Source organism: Heterodontus francisci, chromosome 9 (genome assembly GCF_036365525.1).
Source record: "Heterodontus francisci isolate sHetFra1 chromosome 9, sHetFra1.hap1, whole genome shotgun sequence".
NCBI lineage: Eukaryota > Metazoa > Chordata > Chondrichthyes > Heterodontiformes > Heterodontidae > Heterodontus > Heterodontus francisci.
In genome coordinates, this window is record NC_090379.1 from 47,462,290 (window position 1) to 47,483,628 (window position 21,339).

Here is a 21,339-nt window from a genome sequence, read left to right on the forward strand (position 1 = left end):
AAACCATTGTTTATTGTTGTAAAAACCCATCTGGTTCATGAATATCCTTTCGGGAAGGAAATCTGCTGTCCTTACCTGGTCTGGCTTACATGTGACTCCAGACCCACAGCAATGTGGTTGACTCATAAATGCCCTCTGAAATGGCCTAGCAAGCCACTCAGTTGTACCTAACCGCTAAGTGCCAAGTCAATAAGGAATGAAACCAGACGGACCACCGGGCATCGACCTAGGCACTGGGAATGACAACGGCAAACCTAGCCCTGTCGACCCTGCAAAGTCCTCCTTGCTAACATCTGGGGGCTTGTGCCAAAGTTGGGAGAGCTGTCCCACAGACTAGTCAAGCAATAGCCTGACATAGTCATATTCACCGAATCATACCTTACAGACAATGACCCAGACACGACCATCACCAGGTATGTCCTGTCCCACCAGCAGGACAGACCCAGCAGAGGTGGTGGCACAATGGTTGTACAGTCAGGAGGGAGTTGCCCTGGGAATCCTCAAAATCGACACCATGAAGTCTCAGGGCATCAGGTCAAACATGGGCAAGGAACCTCCTGCTGATTACCACCTACTGCCCACCCTCAGCTGATGAATCAGTACTCCTCCATTTTGAACACCACTTGGAGGAAGCACTGAAGGTGGCAAGGGTGCAGAATGTACTCTGGGTGGGGGAATTCAATGTCGATCACCAAGACTGGCTCGGTAGCACCACTACTGACTGAGCTGGCTGAGTCCTAAAGGACACACATGCTCGACTGGGTCTGCAGCAGGTGGGTGGGGGAACCAACAAGAAGGAAAAACATACTTGACCTTGTCCTCACCAATCTGCCTGCCGCAGATGCATCAGTTCATGATAGTATTGGTAGGAGTGACCACCGCACAGTCTTTGTGGAGACGAAGTCCCATCTTCACACTGAGGATACCCTTCATCGTGTTGTGTGGCACTACCACTATGCTAAATGGGATAGATTTCGAACAGATCTAGCAATGCAAAACTGGGCATCCATGAGGCGCTGTGGACCATCAGCAGCAGCAGAATTGTACTCTGCCACAATCTGTAACCTCATGACCCGGCATATTCCCCACTCTACCATGACCATCAAGCTGCGGGATTGAACCTGGTTCAATGAAGAGTGCAGGAGTGCATGCCAGGAGCAGCATCATGCATACCTCAAAATGAGGTATCAACCTGGTGAAGCTACAACTGAAGACTACTTGCATGCCAAACAGCATAAGTAGCATGCGATAGACAGAGCTAAGCGATCCCACAACCAGCGGATCAGTTCTAAGCTCTGCAGCCCTGCCGTATCCAGTCGTGAATGATAGTGGACAATTAAACAACTAACAGGAGGAGGAGGCTCCACAAATATCCCCATCCTCAATGATGGGGAGCCCAGCACATCAGTATGAAAGATAAGGCTGAAACATTTACATCAAACTTCAGCTGGAAGTGCCAAGTGGATGATCCAACTCGGCCTCCTCCTGATGTCCCCAGCATCACAGATGCCAGACCAGCCAATTCAATTCACTCCGCTTGATATCAAGAAACGACTGAAGGCACTGGATACTGCAAAGGCTACGGGCCCTGACAACATTCTGGCAATAGTACTCAAGACCTGTGCTCCAGAACTTGCCACGCCTCTAGCCAAGCTGCTCCAAGGGGTTCAGGTGCATAGATCTTTAAAACGCCACAAGCAAGTGCAGAAAATAATTAAAAAGGCTAATAGAATGCTAGCCTTTATATTTAGAGGATTGGAGTATAAAGACACAGAGGTTATGCTGCAGCTGTACAAAACCCTGGTTAGACCCCACTTGGAGTACTGTGAGCAGTTCTGGGCACCACACCTTTGGAAGGATATATTGGCCTTGGAGGGAGCGTAACGTATGTTTACAAGAATGATATCTGGACTACAGGGGTTAAGTCACGAGGAGAGAATACACAAATTAGGCCTGTTTTCGCTAGAATTTAGAAGGTTAAGGGGTGATCTGATCGAAGTCTTCAAGATATTAACAGGAAAAGACAGGCTAGATAAAGATAAACTATTTCCACTGGTTGGAGATTCTAAAACTAGGGGGCATAGTCTAAAAATTAGGACCAGACCGTTCAGGAGAGATGTTAGGAAGCACTTCTTCACGCAAAGGGTGGTAGAGGTTTGGAACTCTCTCCCACAAACATTTAGTCCCATCGACAAAGCATGCCAAAGCTCTAAGTCCATCTCTGAAGTGAAAACCGTGACTGGTGTTAGGAGGTGGTATTGGCAAAAGGTATTTCAGCACTGGAATCTTTAAAAAGATGGAAATTTTAGACTTTTTTCCTAAAAAAGAGCTTCGCATATCAATAACAATGACTGAAGGGATAAATAACTTTAGGTAATTCTTCTGGAAAGCAAAAAATTAAGACTTGATGCGTGGATATCATGTTTAGTATTTAGTTTAGAGATACAGCACTGAAACAGGCCCTTCGGCCCACCGAGTCTGTGCCGACCATCAACCACCCATTTATACTAATCCTACACTAATCCCATATTCCTACCGCATCCCCACCTGTCCCTATATTTCCCTACCACCTACCTATACTAGGGGCAATTTATAATGGCCAATTTACCTATCAACCTGCAAGTCTTTGGCATGTGGGAGGAAACCGGAGCACTCGGAGGAAACCCACGCAGACACAGGGAGAACTTGCAAACTCCACACAGGCAGTACCCAGAATTGAACCCGGGTCGCTGGAGCTGTGAGGCTGCGGTGCTAACCACTGCGCCACTGTGCCGCCCATAAGAGATTCAGATATTTCAGATGAAACAAGCTCAAAATACAAGGCGGCCCAATTTCCTCAGTCCCTTTAATCTCCCAGCACTTGGAGATACTTGCCTCTGGAATTTTTATTGACAACAGTTGCAAAAGCTACTAAATGAATTCTAAGGAATCCACCAACTTGATTTAAAAATGTACTGAGCTGTGTGTTCAGTTCACAAGAACAATTTATACTTTCTAGATTAAGTAGTATATTCTGAATATTTCTCACAGAGTAAGGTTAAGAGAAAGCATAGAAATCAGTAAGCTGATCTAGTTGTTATGGATTTTTACCAAATAGATAGCCATGTTTTGATATGGGGCGAGCATGGATGAATAAGGATGGTGCTGAGAGGCACAGCATACGTGGAGCTTTCTAAGAAGGAAACAAAGTGCTGGAAATACTCAGCCGGTCTGGCAGCATCGGTGGAGAGATAAACAGAGTTAACATTTCGGGTCTGTGACCTTTCATCAGCAGTATTTTGTTTTTATTTCTAAGAAGGAACTCTGATTGACATCTTGGATGCTGGAAATAAGTTGACAAAAATACACCATACTAGTAGCCAACTTCCTGTACATCTGTCCTCAAATACTTTTGGTATCTTGACTTTGCATCTTGTGTCAGTATCTCATAATACAGTTGTGATGTTTTTGTCCCTGGAAACATACAGTCCAAGGCAGATTCAATCATGGCTTTCAAAAGGGAATTGGATAAGCACCTGAAAACATTTGCAGGGCTATGGCGAAAGGGCAGGGTAGTGGGTCTAGCCGAGTAGCTCTTAGAGAGCCAGTCTGGACATGACGGGCCGAATGGCCTCCTTCTGTGCTGTAACTATTCTATGATTCTATAAACCATTTCTGGTTACTTAGAGCGTAACCCACCAATTGCTCAAGAGGGTGAAATACTGACAGATCAGTAAACAACTCTCATTTGGAAGTGAAAAATTAGCAAAAAGATGTTAACTAGCCAAAATAGGCTTACTCGTTAACTTGATAGTGAAATATATCTTTCAGAAAACAAGAACAATTCACTTCAACAAGAGACATTTATGGACCACTTGCATATGTTTAAATCTGGCAGTAAAGTCTGCTTTCAAGAGGTCCTAAAACTTTTCCTTTACTGGCCATTAGATGAGAAATGCAGATAATCACTGGTTAGAAATTACAGCAGAAAGATTATCAGGTTGCAGATTATTCAAGTAAAGCTCATGAGTCTCTGACTCAGATATAAAATGTCTTTTGTCCTCAGGGACTAATGGTTTGTCACTCATGGGATTAATGAAATAAATTTTGGGTACTGCTTCAAAAAAAAACACAATTTGCTTCCCTCACAGCAGTTGTTTCCCTCATGCCTGAACCTGGAGCTCCGGTGGAAATGAGAGATGTAAATGCCTATTAACCCCCCAGATGCATCCTGAGCAACGGAGCTCAACGCCCATTTCTAGAACATTAGCAAATCTCTAATGCAATTTCAAAGTCAGCAGTCATCTTCTAGTCATAATATTTACACCATAAATGGGGCTCTGTAGTCCTGAACAAAACTCTAATCTAACTCACTTTGTGGTGGATAAAATTCGTCCAATCCATTGGATATATAGCCACCTTATTTGAAAAATATTTCCCAACCTGAAAATTAGTTTCTTGGATTCCAACTGAAGCTAGCTTCCTGTACTTAGACACACTAAGGAATACACAGCAAAGGAAATAAAAAGGCTTTCTCTCTGATTTGAACTCAAGCTAACTGGCAACCTATCCGAGGGGGAAATGAGGAATTTTTTCTTGCACAGCGAGTTATGATGATCTGTAATGCACTACTTGAAAAGGTGGAAGAAGCCGATTCAATAGTAACTTTCAAAAGGAAATTTGAAATATATATATCAAATATATCCAAGACACTCTGAAGCTCTCTTTGAAATGTGGCAGAACTGACTTTGATGACTGGGAGAAGCTTGCTACCAATCGTTCAAAATGGCGACAACTTGTTCATCAAGCTGCATCATGCTTTGACTCCAAATGCCTTAATGATGTGGCAGAGAAGGAAAGAAAAGGAAGCAAAACCTGCACTCCAGATCCAACTACCTTGTGGAACGTCGTGCCCCATGTGCCCAAAGGGGCCTGTTCAGTCACCTGAAGACCCATGGCAGAAACTAATGACCTTGAATAGAGGTAATTCTCGAACTGCGGGACAGCCGCCGCTGACGTTGACATAAAAAGGAGAAATTTGCAAGGCCATTGGGAAAGAGGAGGAGAGTGGGACTATTGGATCGTTCTTGCAAAGAGTTGGCACAGGCACAATGAGCCGAATGCGTGCATGATTCTGTTTGTCTTCCCTGGCTGCGGCTAATGTCAACTAACTCGGGATTTTCCCAAATGAAATGCATAGTAGGCTGTAAAGGAGATGGTTCTAGAAAGCCTAGAAACTCATTAGCTGAGATACCAACAAATCCAGAGTTGAGTAATGAGCATATATCCAAAACAGATTCTATCTAGTTATTAAATTCATTAAGATATTTAAAAAAAAGAAATCAAGGTTAATGGCCAAAGTCCACAGTACATGATATCAAGGTTGACAAAAGGTCAGAAAAAATTGGGTAAACAGAAACTATTATTAGTGCCAATTCTGCATTTTGAAAGCTAGAAAATTATAGGACAGTTTAGAGATCCTCAGAAAGAATAGCTTAAGAGTGGGGGACTTTGTTCTGAGTTTCAATTTCAATATACTAGGGACAAATAGTGTATGAAGGAGGAAGATCTTGCAGGATGACAGTACTCAGAGGAATAGAAGTGCTTAGCGCCAAAGAGGAACCTGAACTTATGTGTTCTGATGAAAGATCACAGACCTGAAACATTAACTGTTTCTCTCCCCACTGATGCTGCCAGACCTGCTGAGTATTTCCAGCATCCACGGTATTTTGCTTTTATCTTCTTAAAGGCAGCTTTAGCAAAGGAGGAGGGCGTGGGACTTCCATTTGAGATTGTACTGCCAGTGAGGCTAAGAATGCAGATAGCTGAAGGGCCAAGGACTAACTCATTTAGGTTAAGAAATGGTAGCTTTTGGCTCAAAGAGCAAGCCATGACAAAACTGTGTCTTTGAAGAAGTGACAGAAATAAAATTTCCATCGTCTCAGTAAAGGACATGGAGATGATCAAAATGTAGTCATTCAACCATTGCACTATGACAGGCTTGAGAGTTAAGACCAGCCTCCATTAATTGAGAATATACTGATGTAAGGACAAAAGGTTAAGCACAATCACCTTTCTTAGGGACAAAGTACAACAAATAAGTCTACAAAGAAAGTTGTGGTACAAGTAAAAGAAGCCAAAATATGATAAATAGATGTACCTGCTAACTTCTTTCTCAGTTTTTCCATTTCCTCATTTAACCTCTTGATTTCCTTATCTCTGCTGCCAGTTCCCATTCCACGTGTTGAACTATGAAGTGACTGTACAGCCTGTGTGGATTCTAAAACAAGAGACCAAGTATATGAAACTAAATCAGGAATTATAAGGAATGAAGACAGTAAACCAGTAACAATATAATAATCTCTAAGTTTCAGAAAAAAAACTTGCAAATGCTGGAAAACTGAATAAAAACAGAAAATGTTAGAAATACACATATCAAGTAGTATCTGTAAACAGAAAAGACAAGATTGATCTTTTGAGTGCACATGCTTCTTTAGAACTGAAACCTTTTTAGTTTTCTATTTTACACTTATCATCAGGCTTCAATTCTAATAATGCATGCAGAGCCGAAAACACTAACTTGTCTTTTTGTTTTACTGTGCGTTTCCATGCTTTACCTTCTATTTAAATCTCAAAGTTACCTTGTAGTTTCCTAGTTAGTTCTACTTTTTCTTGTTCAAGCCTGTGGATTCGTCTCTCATAAGCCTCTATTTGTAAACTGTTTTCCAAGTCTATTCGTACATCTGCATCCGCATCAATTGAATCTGATTGCATAACATTTTTCAAAGAAGTTCTGTCTGACAAAGGACTGAAACAGCAAATTACATTACTCACTGCTGCATTCTAAATATCATAACTTGATTAAGCATTAATTGACAATTCAATGAAAGTGGTCACATAACCCTACAGAGAGATAGAGCTTGCATTCAATAAATGCTTTTTCACAACCTCAGTGTCCCAAAACGCTTCACCTTTGAAGTGTAGCCATTACTATAATATAGGAAAATATGACAATCAATTGTGCGCATCAAGATCTCAGAAACATCATTGAAATAAATGACCAGATTATCTGTTTTACTGCTGCTGGTTAAGGGATACATGCTACCCAAGGCACTGGGAGAACCCCCCCCCACTCTTTTTAGAATAGCATCATGGGATCTTTTACACCCACTTGAGGAGGCAGATAGGGCCATTGCTTAAGGCCTCATCTGAAAAACATTTCCCACAATAGAACACTGCCGCAGTACTGCACTGAAAAGTCAGCCTAGATTACGTGCACAAGTCTCTGGAATAGAAGTTGAACGAGTGACCTTCTGACTCAGAGGAAGAATGCTTTCACTAGGCCAAGGTTGACACTTACTAGAATGTCTCCGTCACGTATAATTAAACAGCACATGTCTGATCACATCACTAAACTGATCAAGGGCTCAATCAGAAATTTTGGAATGAGCGTGAAGCAAAAGGTCAGTTTCATTCAAGAGAAAATTAGTTTTGGTGGATAAAGGCCCAAAATAATCCAAAATTAACCAAAAAAACAAAATATTCCTTACAATAAAAATAGTCCATCAGCTTTTACCATTTGATGCTGATGTTTAAGCCTTCTAAGGGAGTAATTTACACAGTATAATTTACACTAGATTAAATAGGACATGCAGGGGTGGCACAGTGGTGCGCACCGCAGCCTCACAGCTCCAGCGACCCGGGTTCGATTCTGGGCACTGCCTGTGCGGAGTTTGCAAGTTCTCCCTGTGACCGCGTGGGTTTCCGCCGGGTGCTCCGGTTTCCTCCCACAGCCAAAGACTTGCAAGTTAAAAAACAGGACCTCCAGGGTTGTAATCTCTGGATCACTCCCTGTGCCACATACCAGTGAGGCTAGAAATAGGAAGATAGTGCAGCTAAACACGCGGCTGAGCAGCTAGTGTAGAAGGGAGGGTTTCAGATATCTGGACCATTGGGTTCTCTTCAGGGACAGATGGGACCTGTACAAGAAGGACGGGTTGCATCTAAACTGGAAGGGCACAAATATCCTGGCTACGAGGTTTGCTAGCGTCACTCGGGAGGGTTTAAACTAGTGTGGCAGGGGGGTGGGAACCAGAGCAGTAGGACAGCAAGTGAAATAAATGAGGAGGACATAGTAAATAAGGCCAGTAGGACTAAGAGGAAGAGCAGGCAAGGAGATGTTGCTGAGCACAGTGGGACTGGTGGTCTGAAGTGCATTTGTTTCAATGCGAGAAGTATAACAGGTAAGGCAGATGAACTTAGAGCTTGGATTAGTACTTGGAAATATGATGTTGTTGCTATTACAAAGACTTGGTTGAGGGAAGGGCAGGATTGGCAGCTAAATGTTCCAGGCTTTAGAAGCTTCAGGCAGGATAGAGGGGGATGTAAAAGGGGTCGGGGAGTTGCATTACTGGTTAAGGAGAATATCACAGCTGTACTGCGGGAGGACACCTCGGAGGGGTCATGCAGCGAGGCAATATGGATGGAGCTCAGGAATAGGAAGGGTGCAGTCACGATGTTGGGGGTTTACTACAGGCCTCCCAACAGCCAGCGGGAGGTAGAGGAGCAGATATGTAGACAGATTTTGGAAGGATGTAAAGGTAACAGGGTTGTGGGTGATTTTAACTTCCCCTATATTGACTGGGACTCGCTTAGTGCTAGGGGCTTGGATGGGGCAGAATTTGTGAGGAGCATCCAGGAGGGCTTCTTGAAACAGTATGTAGATAGTCCACTATGGATGGGGCCATTCTGGACCTGGTATTGGGGAATGAGCCCGGCCAGGTGGTCGAAGTTTCAGTGGGGGAGCATTTGCGGAGCAGTGACCATAATTCCATAAGTTTTAAGGTACTTGATAATAAGGATAAGAGTAGTCCTCGGGTGAAGGTGCTAAATTAGGGGAAGGCTAATTATAACAATATTAGGCAGGAACTGAAGAACTTAGATTGGGGGCGGCTGTTTGAGGGTAAATCAACATCTGACATGTGGGAGTCTTTCAAACGTCAGCTGATTAGAATCCAGGACCAGCATGTTCCTGTGAGGAAGAAAGACAAGTTTGGCAAGTTTCGGGAAGCTTGGATAACACGGGATATTGTGAGCCGAGCCAAAAAGAAAAAGGAAGCATTCGTAAGGGCTGGAAAGCTAGGAACAGATGAAGCACTTGAGGAAGATAAAGAAAGTAGGAAGGAACTTAAGCAAGGAGTCAGGAGGGCTAAAAGGGGTCATGAAAAGTCATTGGCAAACAGGATTAAGGAAAATCCCAAGGCTTTTTATACATATATAAAGAGCAAGAGGGTAACTAGGGAAAGGGTTGGCCCGCTCAAGGACAGAGAAGGGAATCTATGTGTGGAGCCAGAGGAAATGGGCAAGGTACTAAATGAGTACTTTGCATCAGTATTCACCAAAGAGAAGGACTTGGTGGATGATGAGCCTAGGGAAGGGAGTGTAGATAGTCTCAGTCATCTCATTATCAAAAAGGAGGAGGTGTTGGGTGTCTTGCAAAGCATTAAGGTAGATAAGTCCCCAGGGCCTGATGGGATCTACCCCAGAATACTAAGGGAGGCAAGGGAAGAAATTGCTGGGGCCTTGACAGAAATCCTTGCATCCTCATTGGCTACAGGTGAGTTCCCAGAGGACTGGAGAATAGCCAATGTTGTTCCTTTGTTTAAGAAGGGTAGCAAGGATAATCCAGGAAATTATAGGCCGGTGAGCTTTACGTCAGTGGTCGGGAAATTATTAGAGAGGATTCTTCGGGACAGGATTTACTCCCATTTGGAAACAAATGAGATTAGCGAGAGACAGCATGGTTTTGTGAAGGGGAGGTCATGTCTTACTAATTTGATTGAGTTTTTTGAGGAAGTGACAAAGATGATTGATGAATGAAGGGCAGTGGATGTTATCTATATGGACTTTAGTAAAGCCTTTGACAAGGTCCCGCATGGCAGACTGGTACAAAAGGTGAAGTCACACGGGATTAGAGGTGGGCTGGCAAGATGGATACAGAACTGGCTCGGTCATAGAAGACAGAGGGTATCAGTGGAAGGGTGTTTTTCTGAATGGAGGGATGTGACTTGTGGTGTTCAGCAAGGATCAGTGCTGGGACCTTTGCTGTTTGTAGTATATATAAATGATTTGGAGGAAAATGTAGCTGGTCTGATTAGTAAGTTTGCGGACGACACAAAGGTTGGTGGAGTTGCGGATACTGATGAGGATTGTCAGAGGATACAGCAGGATATAGATCGGTTGGAGACTTGGGCGGAGAAATGGCAGATGGAGTTTAATCCGGACAAATGTGAGGTAATGCATTTTGGAAGGTCTAATGCAGGTGGGAGGTATGCAGTAAATGGCAGAACCCTTAGGAGTATTGACAGGCAGAGAGATCTGGGCGTACAGGTCCACAGGTCACTGAAAGTGGCAACGCAGGTGGATAAGGTAGTCAAGAAGGCATACGGCATGCTTGCCTTCATCGGTCGGGGCATAGAGTATAAAAATTGACAAGTCATGTTGCAGCTGTACAGAACCTTAGTTAGGCCACACTTAGAATATTACGTGCAATTCTGGTCGCCACACTACCAGAAGGACGTGGAGGCTTTGGAGAGGGTACAGAGGAGGTTTACCAGGATGTTGCCTGGTCTGGAGGGCATTAGCTATGAGGAGAGGTTGGAAAAACTCGGATTGTTTTCACTGGAACGACAGAGGTGGAGGGGCGACATGATAGAGTTTTACAAAGTTATGAGCGGCATGGACAGCGTGGATGGTCAGAAGCTTTTTCCCAGGGTGGAAGAGTCAGTTACTAGGGGAAATAGGTTTAAGGTGCGAGGGGCAAAGTTTAGAGGGGATGTGCGAGGCAATTTTTTTTTTTTTTTTACACAGAGGGTGGTGAGTGCCTGGGACTTGCTGCCAGGGGAGGTGGTGGAAGCAGATACGATAGCGATGTTTAAGAGACATCTTGACAAATATATGAATAGGAAGGGAATAGAGGGATATGGGCCCCGGAAGTGCAGAAGGTGTTAGTTTAGACAGGCATCAAGATCGGCGCAGGCTTGGAGGGCCGAATGGCCTGTTCCTGTGCTGTACTGTTCTTTGTTGATAGGTAAATTGACCATTGTAAATTGCCCCTAGTGTCGGTAGGTGGTAGGAGAATTGAGGGGATATGGTAGGAATATGGGATTAATGTAGGAGTAGTATAAATGGGTGGTTGATGGTCGGCACAGACTCAGTGGGCCGAAGGGCCTGTTTCAGTGCTGTAACTCTAAATAAATAAAAATAAATAAATAAGGTGTGGTTTGTTTCAACTGTAGAGCATATAAATAATATTTTGAATGGGAAACGAAGCAAAGACTTTTTAACAAGACAATAGATACAGTATGATCCACCTGTTACAATAGTGAATTGTTTACTACATGCACTTAAACAAAAAAGCAAACATAGCATTCATAGAAAGTGCTTGAATTGCTCTACCTGCTGGTGGTAAATGTGAAGCCCACAAATGGCAGATGCAGTCCAGAAAAAGCAGTGTGAGTAGCTGGAGGCACCAATTCCTAGGATAATTAAAAACATTTATAAGTAAAAATTGAGGATTTTTTTATTCAAAAAATTTTGATAATGCTGAATTAACCTCAACTTCTCAACATTGTAGTTATAAAGAGACAAAGTTAATTAATATGTAGAGATAAAAGTAGAAAAAGAATTCTGTTGTCCATCTTAAAGCCCCTTAGAACAGTCGGATTATTTGTGCAGGACAGGGTTGCTAGGTCTGGTCAGTTTAAGCATAGATTTGTCCCATTGTTTAGGGAAAGCGCAAGTTGCACAAGTTAATAAACAGAAGTTGGCTAAACCCCTCTACATCTACTCCTTGTTCTAGGCTAGAATTCCTTTACAAACTTGAGTGGAACCCAAATTTTAAGTTCGCAAGATATTGGGAAAGCAGCAGGTTTCACAGAATTAGAATTCCAGAATTCACTTCTCACAACCAATCTGGAATACTGCTGCAATTCATGCAAGGTCGAAACCAGTCGACTTTTGGCCAAGAATAATGTGGAATTCACAAGATGGATGTGGATTAGAAAGCTCCCTGATGACTCTCTGCTCATTCATCTGGAAAGAACCTATAGTCCCCTCTCTCCTCTCATATCACAGCGCACAACTGTTCAAAAGATTTTTTTGAGCAATTTCTGCCTCACTATTCGACCCAGAATTCTATGCCAAGAGTTGATTATTTGCTGTGAAGTCTTAAATTTGCCTTTCAGATATTTGAATCTGTGCTCTCTTATGCAATTTAAAACTAATGCCAATCTGCATTTTCTTGCTAATCTGGCAAATTATACCCAAATTATGAACAGATTCTCTCTCAAGACCAATTACACTTCTCTGGTTAAAGATCAGAGAATACGGTCAGGGTTGTACTAAGGTTTAAAGGAGAGGCTGAGCTTTTGATTGAAGATATAGCAGTATTGCTGGTTCATTTCCTAGAGAAATTTTGAGGTAATTTTTGTTGGAGTGGATGTTTGGTGGGGAGGGGGAGGCAGGTGGGAAAGAGTGAAGAAGGGAGATCTCCATATTACTAGTGATTACAGGAGGTTACTTCAGTTCGATAACTTTTGACTGTTTGAAAGTGCTGCAATTTCTGCTCTCAAGATTAGCACTGATCTATGAATTTAAAATCGACATCTTTCATAGGTTAGAAATTTCAATGCTGTCTCATGATCCTGGCATTTGCATTTTTAAAAAAGGAAACTGTTTTTAGCAGAAATGTTGCACAAAGTGACAAAGATGTATGTGTATGGTGAAATTATGTATTGTATATATTTGAGTTATACTATGCAGATGGCTGTGACAGTGTTGTGTGATGTAATCAAAAACAAGCAAACTTTCATTTAAAAATGAATAGGATTACTTTCCACTTCTACTTTTCTTGTTACCAAGTAGCCTTCATTTCTGAATTTCATATGATAAAACTAATGTTTGGTGTTCTGCAAACAGGTTTTGTTTCAAAAATTGCATTTTTGACTAATTAAAGGAGTAAGCATAAATCATTTCTGAAAAACAAGGGTTAGATTCACAAATAGTTATAACAAGATATTTAATTTTATAGTAATCATCCTAAAAGTTTTTAGAATTTCTACTTATTCAAATTATATTAGTTGCATCACATATTTAAAATTTCATATTTCAAGTATATCAAGTGACTACAGGTGGATGTGAATTTTTTTGAGGGAGAAAAGTCAATAGAATAACCGGATGTCTAGCAATAAAAATAGCCTCAACTTCCAGAAGGTCACAAGCTCAGCCAACAGCAATGAATCTAGACAGGTCTTGGCCAGATCATTATATGAACCATTCAGTAGTAGTTATGGCGAAGGTCTGTGGGCTCGCCAGACTCTTCCAGCTGTTTGAATTTTGGAAGTAAAACTGTATTTGCAAAGGAAGAGGAAGAGAGGGCAAAAAGCTATCGCAAAGATGGGAGTTCTGTGAAATAACTAGAAATCAAATATATGTCTCATCTATAGTCAAATGGCACTATTGGATGCTATATTCTGATTATTCTAGGCTGTTGCATCCCAGAACTTAATTTAGTATTCCACTAAAACTGAAGTACTAACTGGATTTTTGAGAATATCATCATCCACATCAAAGTTTGAAGTGTCTGTTGGACTGCTGACTTCAGGAATATAAGGAGCTTCAATATTTCTAATATTGTCCCAATCGATCCCTTTGAAAAATGAATGTTTTTTGAAATCTTCCATTCCATTTTTTCCAATGCGATGTTCTCGACTGCAGATTAACTGCTGTATCAAATCCTTGGCTTCATCAGATACATCAGTGATATGAGATGGAAATTGGAACCGTTCCTGTCAAACAAGATGCAGACTAGATGTTACTGACAGCATCAGGAAAGCAAATGCAGATTAATGATGCCTTTTTCACAGCCAAGGTAAGCTCTATTTGTACAGATAAATTCCCTGAAAACGAAATTAACTTGGATGCAAAGTTTACTTCTTTTCTCTCAAGCACACATTGTTTTCATTCCATTTTTATCAGAAAGCTAGTTAAGAGACAAACAGAACTGGGCACAAGATACAATGAACAACCCCTAATGGCATGCTCAAAAAAAACTTTACCAGAATTTCAATTAAAACATATGGTAACCATTTGACCAACTTGTCATAATATATTACAATATTTAGTGGTAGAAAGTCATCCTCCTTCTACAAAGTGAACTTCTGTGGTTCACGGCTTATGGTTAAATCATTACACCAGTCATTTAAAAAATATCAACCTAAAAATGTGGTGCTTACTTGGTGATTCATAATTTTCCCATATGTTTCCACCAATGACTCTGCATAAAATGGTGTCTCTCCAACAAGCATTTCATACATGCATACACCAAGAGACCACCAATCACATTCCGGTCCATACTTTCCCATTCCATCCTCCATTGCTTGCAAGATTTCTGGAGAGATGTAGTCGGGGGTACCAACCGCCACAGAGGATTGTACCTAAGCAAGGGACAAAAAAGCACATCAGAAATCTGCATACCCCGTGAATGTTTTACGCTAAGCAGCAAGACACAGGTAATAAAATGTTATTGGTTCAAAGATTTATGTCCAGATGTTTCATGGAAAGGGACAACTAATATATAAAGTCTACTCAAACATTATAAATTCAAATGCATTGACTTTTAGTTGTCATTACAAAGCTTTTTTTTAAAATCTGTTCCGAGTGCTGCTGGCAAGGCCAGCATTTGTTGCCCATCACTAACTGCCCTTGAGAAGGTGGTGGTGAGCCACCTTCTTGAAACGCTGCAATCAATATGGTATAGGTATACCCACAGTGCTGTTAGGAAAGGAGTTCCAGGCTTTTGACCCAGCAACAGTGATGGAATGACTATATAGTTCCAAGTCAGGATGGTGCATGGCTTGGAAGGGAACTTGCAGGTGGTGGTGTTCCCATGTGTCTGCTGCCCTCGTCCTTCTAGGTGGTAGAGGTCACAGATTTGAAAAGTGTTTCTGAAGGAGGCTTGGTGAGTTGCTGCAGTGAGTCTTGTAGATGGTACACGCTGCTGCCACTGTGCACCAGTGGTGGAGAGAGTGAATTTTTGATGTTTGCACAATTACCATAATGTAAAGTATCATTTGTGTAACTAAACTTAAAACACAGAATCTCTCTCATTTGCTCAACCCATTCGATGTTTATTAAAATCTCAATCAAATTAGCTTTCTCTACAGTTACTGGTTTTCATCAGATTAGAAGAGAAATTCTGAACTAAGATTTTACAGAAGCTTCTTAATGCTGCTGTTTGGCAGGCATCTGCCATAGGAAGTCATGTTTATAACAAGACAGAACAAATTGTTAAGTTTTGAGCTTCAAGATGATTACAACCAGACATCGAAAGAAATAAACAGATTTAGTCAAGATTACCAGAAAAAACGACAGTAAAATATTTGGGAAATTACCAAAACTTTGCAGACAATGCTTTGTTTGAGAAGAGCGAAGCGTTGTTTGTACTCTGCTCCAGTATAGTAGATATTGTAATATAATACATGCTCTGCGATACAATTATTTCCTGACTGTTACTAGGATACATAGTAGACACTGTTCCAAAGTAGCAATTCTCCAAATATATACCTAGAATAATTTTCCAGTAACAGTACTCACAGTGCCATCATTCATTAACTTGAGGCAGGAACCAAAGTCAGCAAGACGTATATGTCCATTCATGTCCAGCAAAACATTATCAGGCTTTATATCCCTGTAAAAAAAAGTGTGACAATTACCAAAATGCGTTTTTCTTGGTGGGGGGGGGGGGGGGGGGGGGGTGAGGGGGAGGGGGAAGAGGCTGAAGAGCTAGGAGGGTGGGGGTAGGAGGGAAGGGAATTTCTTCCCTCAGAGGGTCATTAACCTTTGGAATTCTCTACCCCAGAGAGCAGTGGAGGCTGGTTCAATGAACATATTCAAAGGTGAGCTAGACAAATTTTTGACTTACAAGGGAGTAAAGGGTTATGGGGGACAGGCAAGAAAGTTCAGGCTACAATTAGATCAGCCATGATCTTATTGAATGGTGGAGCAGGCTCGAGGGGCCAAATGGCCTACTCCTGCTCCTATTTCTTATGTTCTTAAACTAACATATTGATTATTAATCTGAAATATCAATGTGCCTTCAGTTAACTGTTCCCTTATTTATATACATAAAAAGATACCAACACTGATGTGTATAAAAATGAGAGAACACGATATATAGACAGGTAGTCTTTCAGCCAAACAAAAACATTAAAGGAAAAACAAATGGACTATATAAATAATGGTTACATAGTTGACATCAAAGGACTATTTCACAATCATGCAAGTTTGTTACCCTTTAACTCAGAGGCCCTGATCCCTCGCTCGTACTGCTTTGAAGAGGTCGAAGGAGAGGCAACGGTACCTTCTCTATCAGGGAAAGGGTGAATCAAAGGAAGGAACTTCCCTCGTCTTCTCTTATATGCTTTATATATATACAAATTCAGCCTGTACTATTGGAATGTAATGCACCTTCAGCTATACTGGGTAAACAGCCCAGGCCAAAATCAGAACCAAATGCCTTCACAAAAATGTATTCCTTGCATGGCTACAAGCCATTTAAAGTGGAGGATAGCCTAAATTAATGTTTTTGTTGTACACTATCAAATCTTCCAAACATCTTATTGCACCTCACATTCAGTGAATTACTTTGATGTGCAGTGATAGTTGTCTCATCGGTAAAACTATTTGGCACTGTATAGTCCCAAGGCAAAACACAGGACCAAAAGGTCAACTTTTGGGCCTGAAAAGGGTTTCGTTGCTCATAAATGCACAACTACTTCAAGTTCTGTCTTCCTAATAGCAATTTTGATTCAAGTACAGAATTTTTCTTTATTTTTGTCTACAGCATGAAACAGCAAACTCTTTTATCCAGAGGACTGCTATTGAAGCCAGCCCTGTATTCCTCCACATGTGCAAATGGATCTCCCAAATGTGATAAAGATAAATTTTCATCTTCACTGCGTGGGCAGTATCCTGACGCAGCCATTCACATGCCTAGTGTAGAATCTGCCTGATTTTCAAACATCGAAGAAAATTTACCCCATACTTTCTTGTGCCTGCAAAGCAGAACTGAGTCTTTTTTTCTAGATAAATCAGAATTAGATTTGCCATCAATATGGCTGATGCTAAAACAATGGTTTTCCCTGTCCTTGTCAAGATTGAGGTACATGCAACATTTTTCACACATCTACCAATTGCTGTGTACCGTAGTTGTGAACTATAAGAGAGGATCAGGATTCATCAGAAGTGGCCATTGTGTTAAATGAATTTAAGTAAATGCACTGACACCCATTTATTCCTCTTGTGTGTTGGCAGAGGATGAGGCTGACCATATTTAGGGAAATCAATTCTGATAAATGTTATGGTCACAAGTAATGGCAGTATCAAAGCAGGAGCAAATTAACCCAGGATTATCATGCACAATAATAAATGAAGTCCATCTGAAACACTTATTTGAATTGGCCAATTTTGGAAAGTCACAGCAACAGGTCTTAAACACGTGGTTGAAATGCTTTCATTATCATGGTGTTATTCAGGAGTAGAAAAATAAAAAGGTCCATGCCTATTTGAAAATACAGAACAAAGACCAGATGCTTTTCACAGAACAAAAGCAAAGATTCCATGGTTAATTTCCCTTTTCTTCAACAATAGGGCGGCACAGTGGTGCAGTGGTTAGCATCGCAGCCTCACAGCTCCAGCGACCCAGGTTCAATTCTGGGTACTGCCTGTGTGGAGTTTGCAAGTTCTCCCTGTGTCTGCATGGGTTTCCTCCGGGTGCTCCGGTTTCCTCCCACATGCCAAAGACTTGCAGGTTGATAGGTTAACTGGCCATTATAAATTGCCCCGAGTATAGGTAGGTGGTAGGGAAATATAGGGACAGGTGGGGATGTGGTAGGAATATGGAATTAGTGTAGAGTTAGTATAAATGGGTGGTTGATGGTCGGCACAGACTTGGTGGGCCAAAGGGCCTGTTTCAGTGCTGTATCTCTAAACTAAACTAATAATGCAAGTTTGCATTGAACAGTAACATCTCACATTGTGTTCTCATAGCATTCTAGTTACTATACTTTTTAATATTTTTTTGAATACTGCATGTATTTAGTATTGCATGTTCTTTGTATCAATGTTTACTAAGGAAGAGGATGCTGACAAAATATCAGAAGCGAAGACGGTAGAGGTAATGGATGGGGTGAAAACTGACAGGAAGAATGTCCTGGAATGGCTGGCTATGCTTAGAGTGGATAAGTTGCCTGGTCTGAATGGCTTGCATCTAAGGTTGTTAAAGAAAGTGAGAGTGGAGATAGAAGAGCTTGCCATAATCTTCCAATCTTCCCTAGATATGGGGAATGTGCCCGAGGATTGGACTGTGGCAAATGTGACACCCTTAGTTAAGGAAGGATGCAAGGTCATTCTTAGTAACAACAGGCTGGTCAATGATGGGGGAGGTTTTAGAAACAATAATCAGGGAAAAGAAAATCAACAGGCACTTGGAGAGGTCTAAGTTAATTAAGGAGAGCCAGCGTGGATTTGTAATGGGCAGATCGTGCTCGACTAATCTAACTGAATTTTTTGATGATGAGAAGGCTGAAGGGAAAGCAATGGATGTTATCTATATGGATTTTAAGGAAGTTTTTGATAAAGCACCACATAAAATGCTGGTTATCAAAACTGAGGCTTGTGGAATAGGAGGGTCAGTGTCAGCTTGGATAAAAAAATTGGCTTAAAGACCAAAAACAGTGAGTCGCAGTAAATGGTTGTTTTTCAGACTGAAGGATGGTAAGACAGTGGCGTTCCCCAAGGTTCAGTGCTAGGACCACTGCTTTTTTTGATATATATATATATAAAAATGACTTGGATACCAAACTTGAAGGAGCAGCCAACAGTAAGAATGATACCAAACAATTGCAACAGGGCATAGATAGGCGAGCAGAATGGACAGACAAGTGGCAGATGGAATTTAATACGAACAAGTGAGAGGTGATTCATTTTGGCAGAAGCGATAGGGTGCTGTAATATAGACTAAGTGGCGCAGTTCTAAAGAGTGTACAGGGACAGAGGGATCCAGAGGTTCGTGCCTTGAAAGTGGCAGGACATATTGAGAGTTAACAAAGCATTGGGATCTGGGGCTTCACAAATAGAGGTATTGAGCACAAAAGCAGGAAGGTAATGTTGAACCTTTATAAAGCTCTGGTTAGGCCACAACTAGAGTACTGCATCCAGTTCTGGTCACCACACTTTCGGGAAGGATGTGAGGGTCTTTGCGAGGGTGCAGAGGAGATTTGCCAGAACGGTCCCAGGGATGAGGGATTTTAGCTACAGGGTTAGTTGAGGTTGTTCTTCTTTGAGCAATGTAGATTGAAGGAAGATTTGATAGAGGGGTACAAGATTATGACAGATTTAGATATGTTAGACAAAGTGAAGTTGTTCCCATTAACTGATAGTACAAGAACTAGGGGACAAACTAAGGTTTTGGGCAAGAGATGTAGAGGTGGACGTGAGGAAGAACTTTTTTTGCGCAGCAAGCGGCAATGACAGGGAACACTCTGCCTACGAGGGTGGTGGAAGCAGAGACAATGAAGGATTTCAAAAGGAAATTGGATGGGCACTTGAGGGAAGCAAATTGGAGGGCTGCGGGGATAGAGCAGGGGAATAGGACTGATTGCTCTAGAGAGCTGACATGGGCTCAATGGGCCAAATGGCCTCCCCCTGTGCTATGACTATAATTTATAAACAAAAAAGATCACCACCCTTGAAAAGATAATTGGAAACAGGCAAATATATGGCAAAACCTGCCTGCAGTGAGGCCAGATGTAGTAAACAGTAGTAAAATGTCAAAAACTGAGAGTCTGAAATACCTGGTCTTTATTCCTAGTATGCTGGCTGGTACGCTTTGTTTTGCCAATAAGGAAAGGCAGAATACATGTCATAACCAAAGTACAGATTTTTCATTAAATAAAAAGCAAAGTACTGCAGATGCTGGAAATCTGAAATAAAAACACAAAGTGCTGGAAATACGCAACAGGTCAGGCAGCATCTGTGGAGACAGAAGCTGAGATAATGTTTCAGGTCTGCGACCTTTCATCAGAACTGGCAACGGTTAGAAAAGAATTAGGTTTTAATCAGGTGAAGGTGAGGGTAGGTGGGGAAGAGAACAAAAGGGAAGGTGTGTGATAGGGCAGAGGGCAGGAGAAATTAAATAACAAAGATGTTATGGGACAAAGGCAAAGAGTGTGTTAATGCTTGTGGTGAAAGACAAAGCATTAGTCCAGAATGAGTGTTAATGGCAGAGTAATGAGCAGCTCTGTCCAAAATGACATGGTTAAAATGGTGTTGAAATGGCAAGCAACCAGAAGCTTGGGGTCATGCTTTCAGACTTAGCGGAGGTGTTCCGCAAAGTGGTCACCCAATCTACGTTTGGTCTCCCCAATGCAGGGGTGACTGTATTGTGAACAGCGAACACAGTATACTAAATTGAAGTACAAGTAAATTGCTGCTTCACCTGGAAGGAGTGTTTGGGGCCTTGGATGGTGAGAAGAGGAGGTAAAAAGGTATTACACCTCCTGCGATTGCACGGGAAGGTGCCGTGGGAAGGGGGCAAGGTGTCTTTCACCACAAGCATTAACACACTCTTTGCCTTTACCCCATGACATCTTTGTCATTAATCTCTCCTGCCCTCTGCCCTATCACATACCTTCCTTTTTGTTCTCTTCCACACCAAAGCACATCAGCCCCCCTTCACTTGCTTAAAACCCAATTATTTTCTAACCTTTGCCAGTTCTGATGAAAGGTCACAGACCTAAAACTTTAAGTCTGCTTCTCTTTCCACAGATGCGGAGTATTTCCAGCACTTTGTCGTTATTACAGATCTTTCATTATTCTTTTCAATCCTCTCCAGAACTATATTTTGTCAAAGCGGTTTCAATTCTCCTACAATTTTCTACATTTATTCCACTTTCACCGCCACACTTGCTGCAGTACATTTCCTCACATAGCATCTTTCTAGTACCATGCCCAAGGGTCGCCATGCTTCACATCAGGTTGGACAGTAAGTTATCAATTCAAATTTTATTTACTCATGGGATGTGAACGTCACTGATAAGGCCAGCATTTCTTGCTCATCCCTAACTGCCCTTCTTATGGTGGTGAGCTGCCTTATTGAACCGCTGCAGTACTTGTGGTGTAGATACTCCCACAGTGCTGTTAGGTAGGGAATTCAATTGTGGGAGTACTTCAAGCAGAGTATTGTTGGATACAGAAGAGATGGAATTGTAACCAATTTTTACACCCTCTCCTGCCCCAAGA

At 41.7% G+C, this 21,339-nt stretch overlaps 1 protein-coding gene across 1 annotated transcript in view; it reads right to left on the reverse strand.

Moving 5' to 3' along the window:
• The window catches only part of cdc42bpb (CDC42 binding protein kinase beta (DMPK-like)), a 268,863-nt gene that overhangs the window by 100,453 nt on the left and 147,071 nt on the right, over positions 1-21,339 (reverse strand). Inside the window, exons 6-11 of the mRNA XM_068038967.1 lie at positions 15,634-15,727; positions 14,274-14,474; positions 13,578-13,826; positions 11,437-11,516; positions 6,621-6,787; positions 6,140-6,259 (exon numbers count right to left, since the gene is read on the reverse strand). Coding sequence (XP_067895068.1) covers positions 6,140-6,259; positions 6,621-6,787; positions 11,437-11,516; positions 13,578-13,826; positions 14,274-14,474; positions 15,634-15,727 — 911 coding nt within the window. The remainder of the gene's footprint in view (positions 1-6,139; positions 6,260-6,620; positions 6,788-11,436; positions 11,517-13,577; positions 13,827-14,273; positions 14,475-15,633; positions 15,728-21,339) is intronic.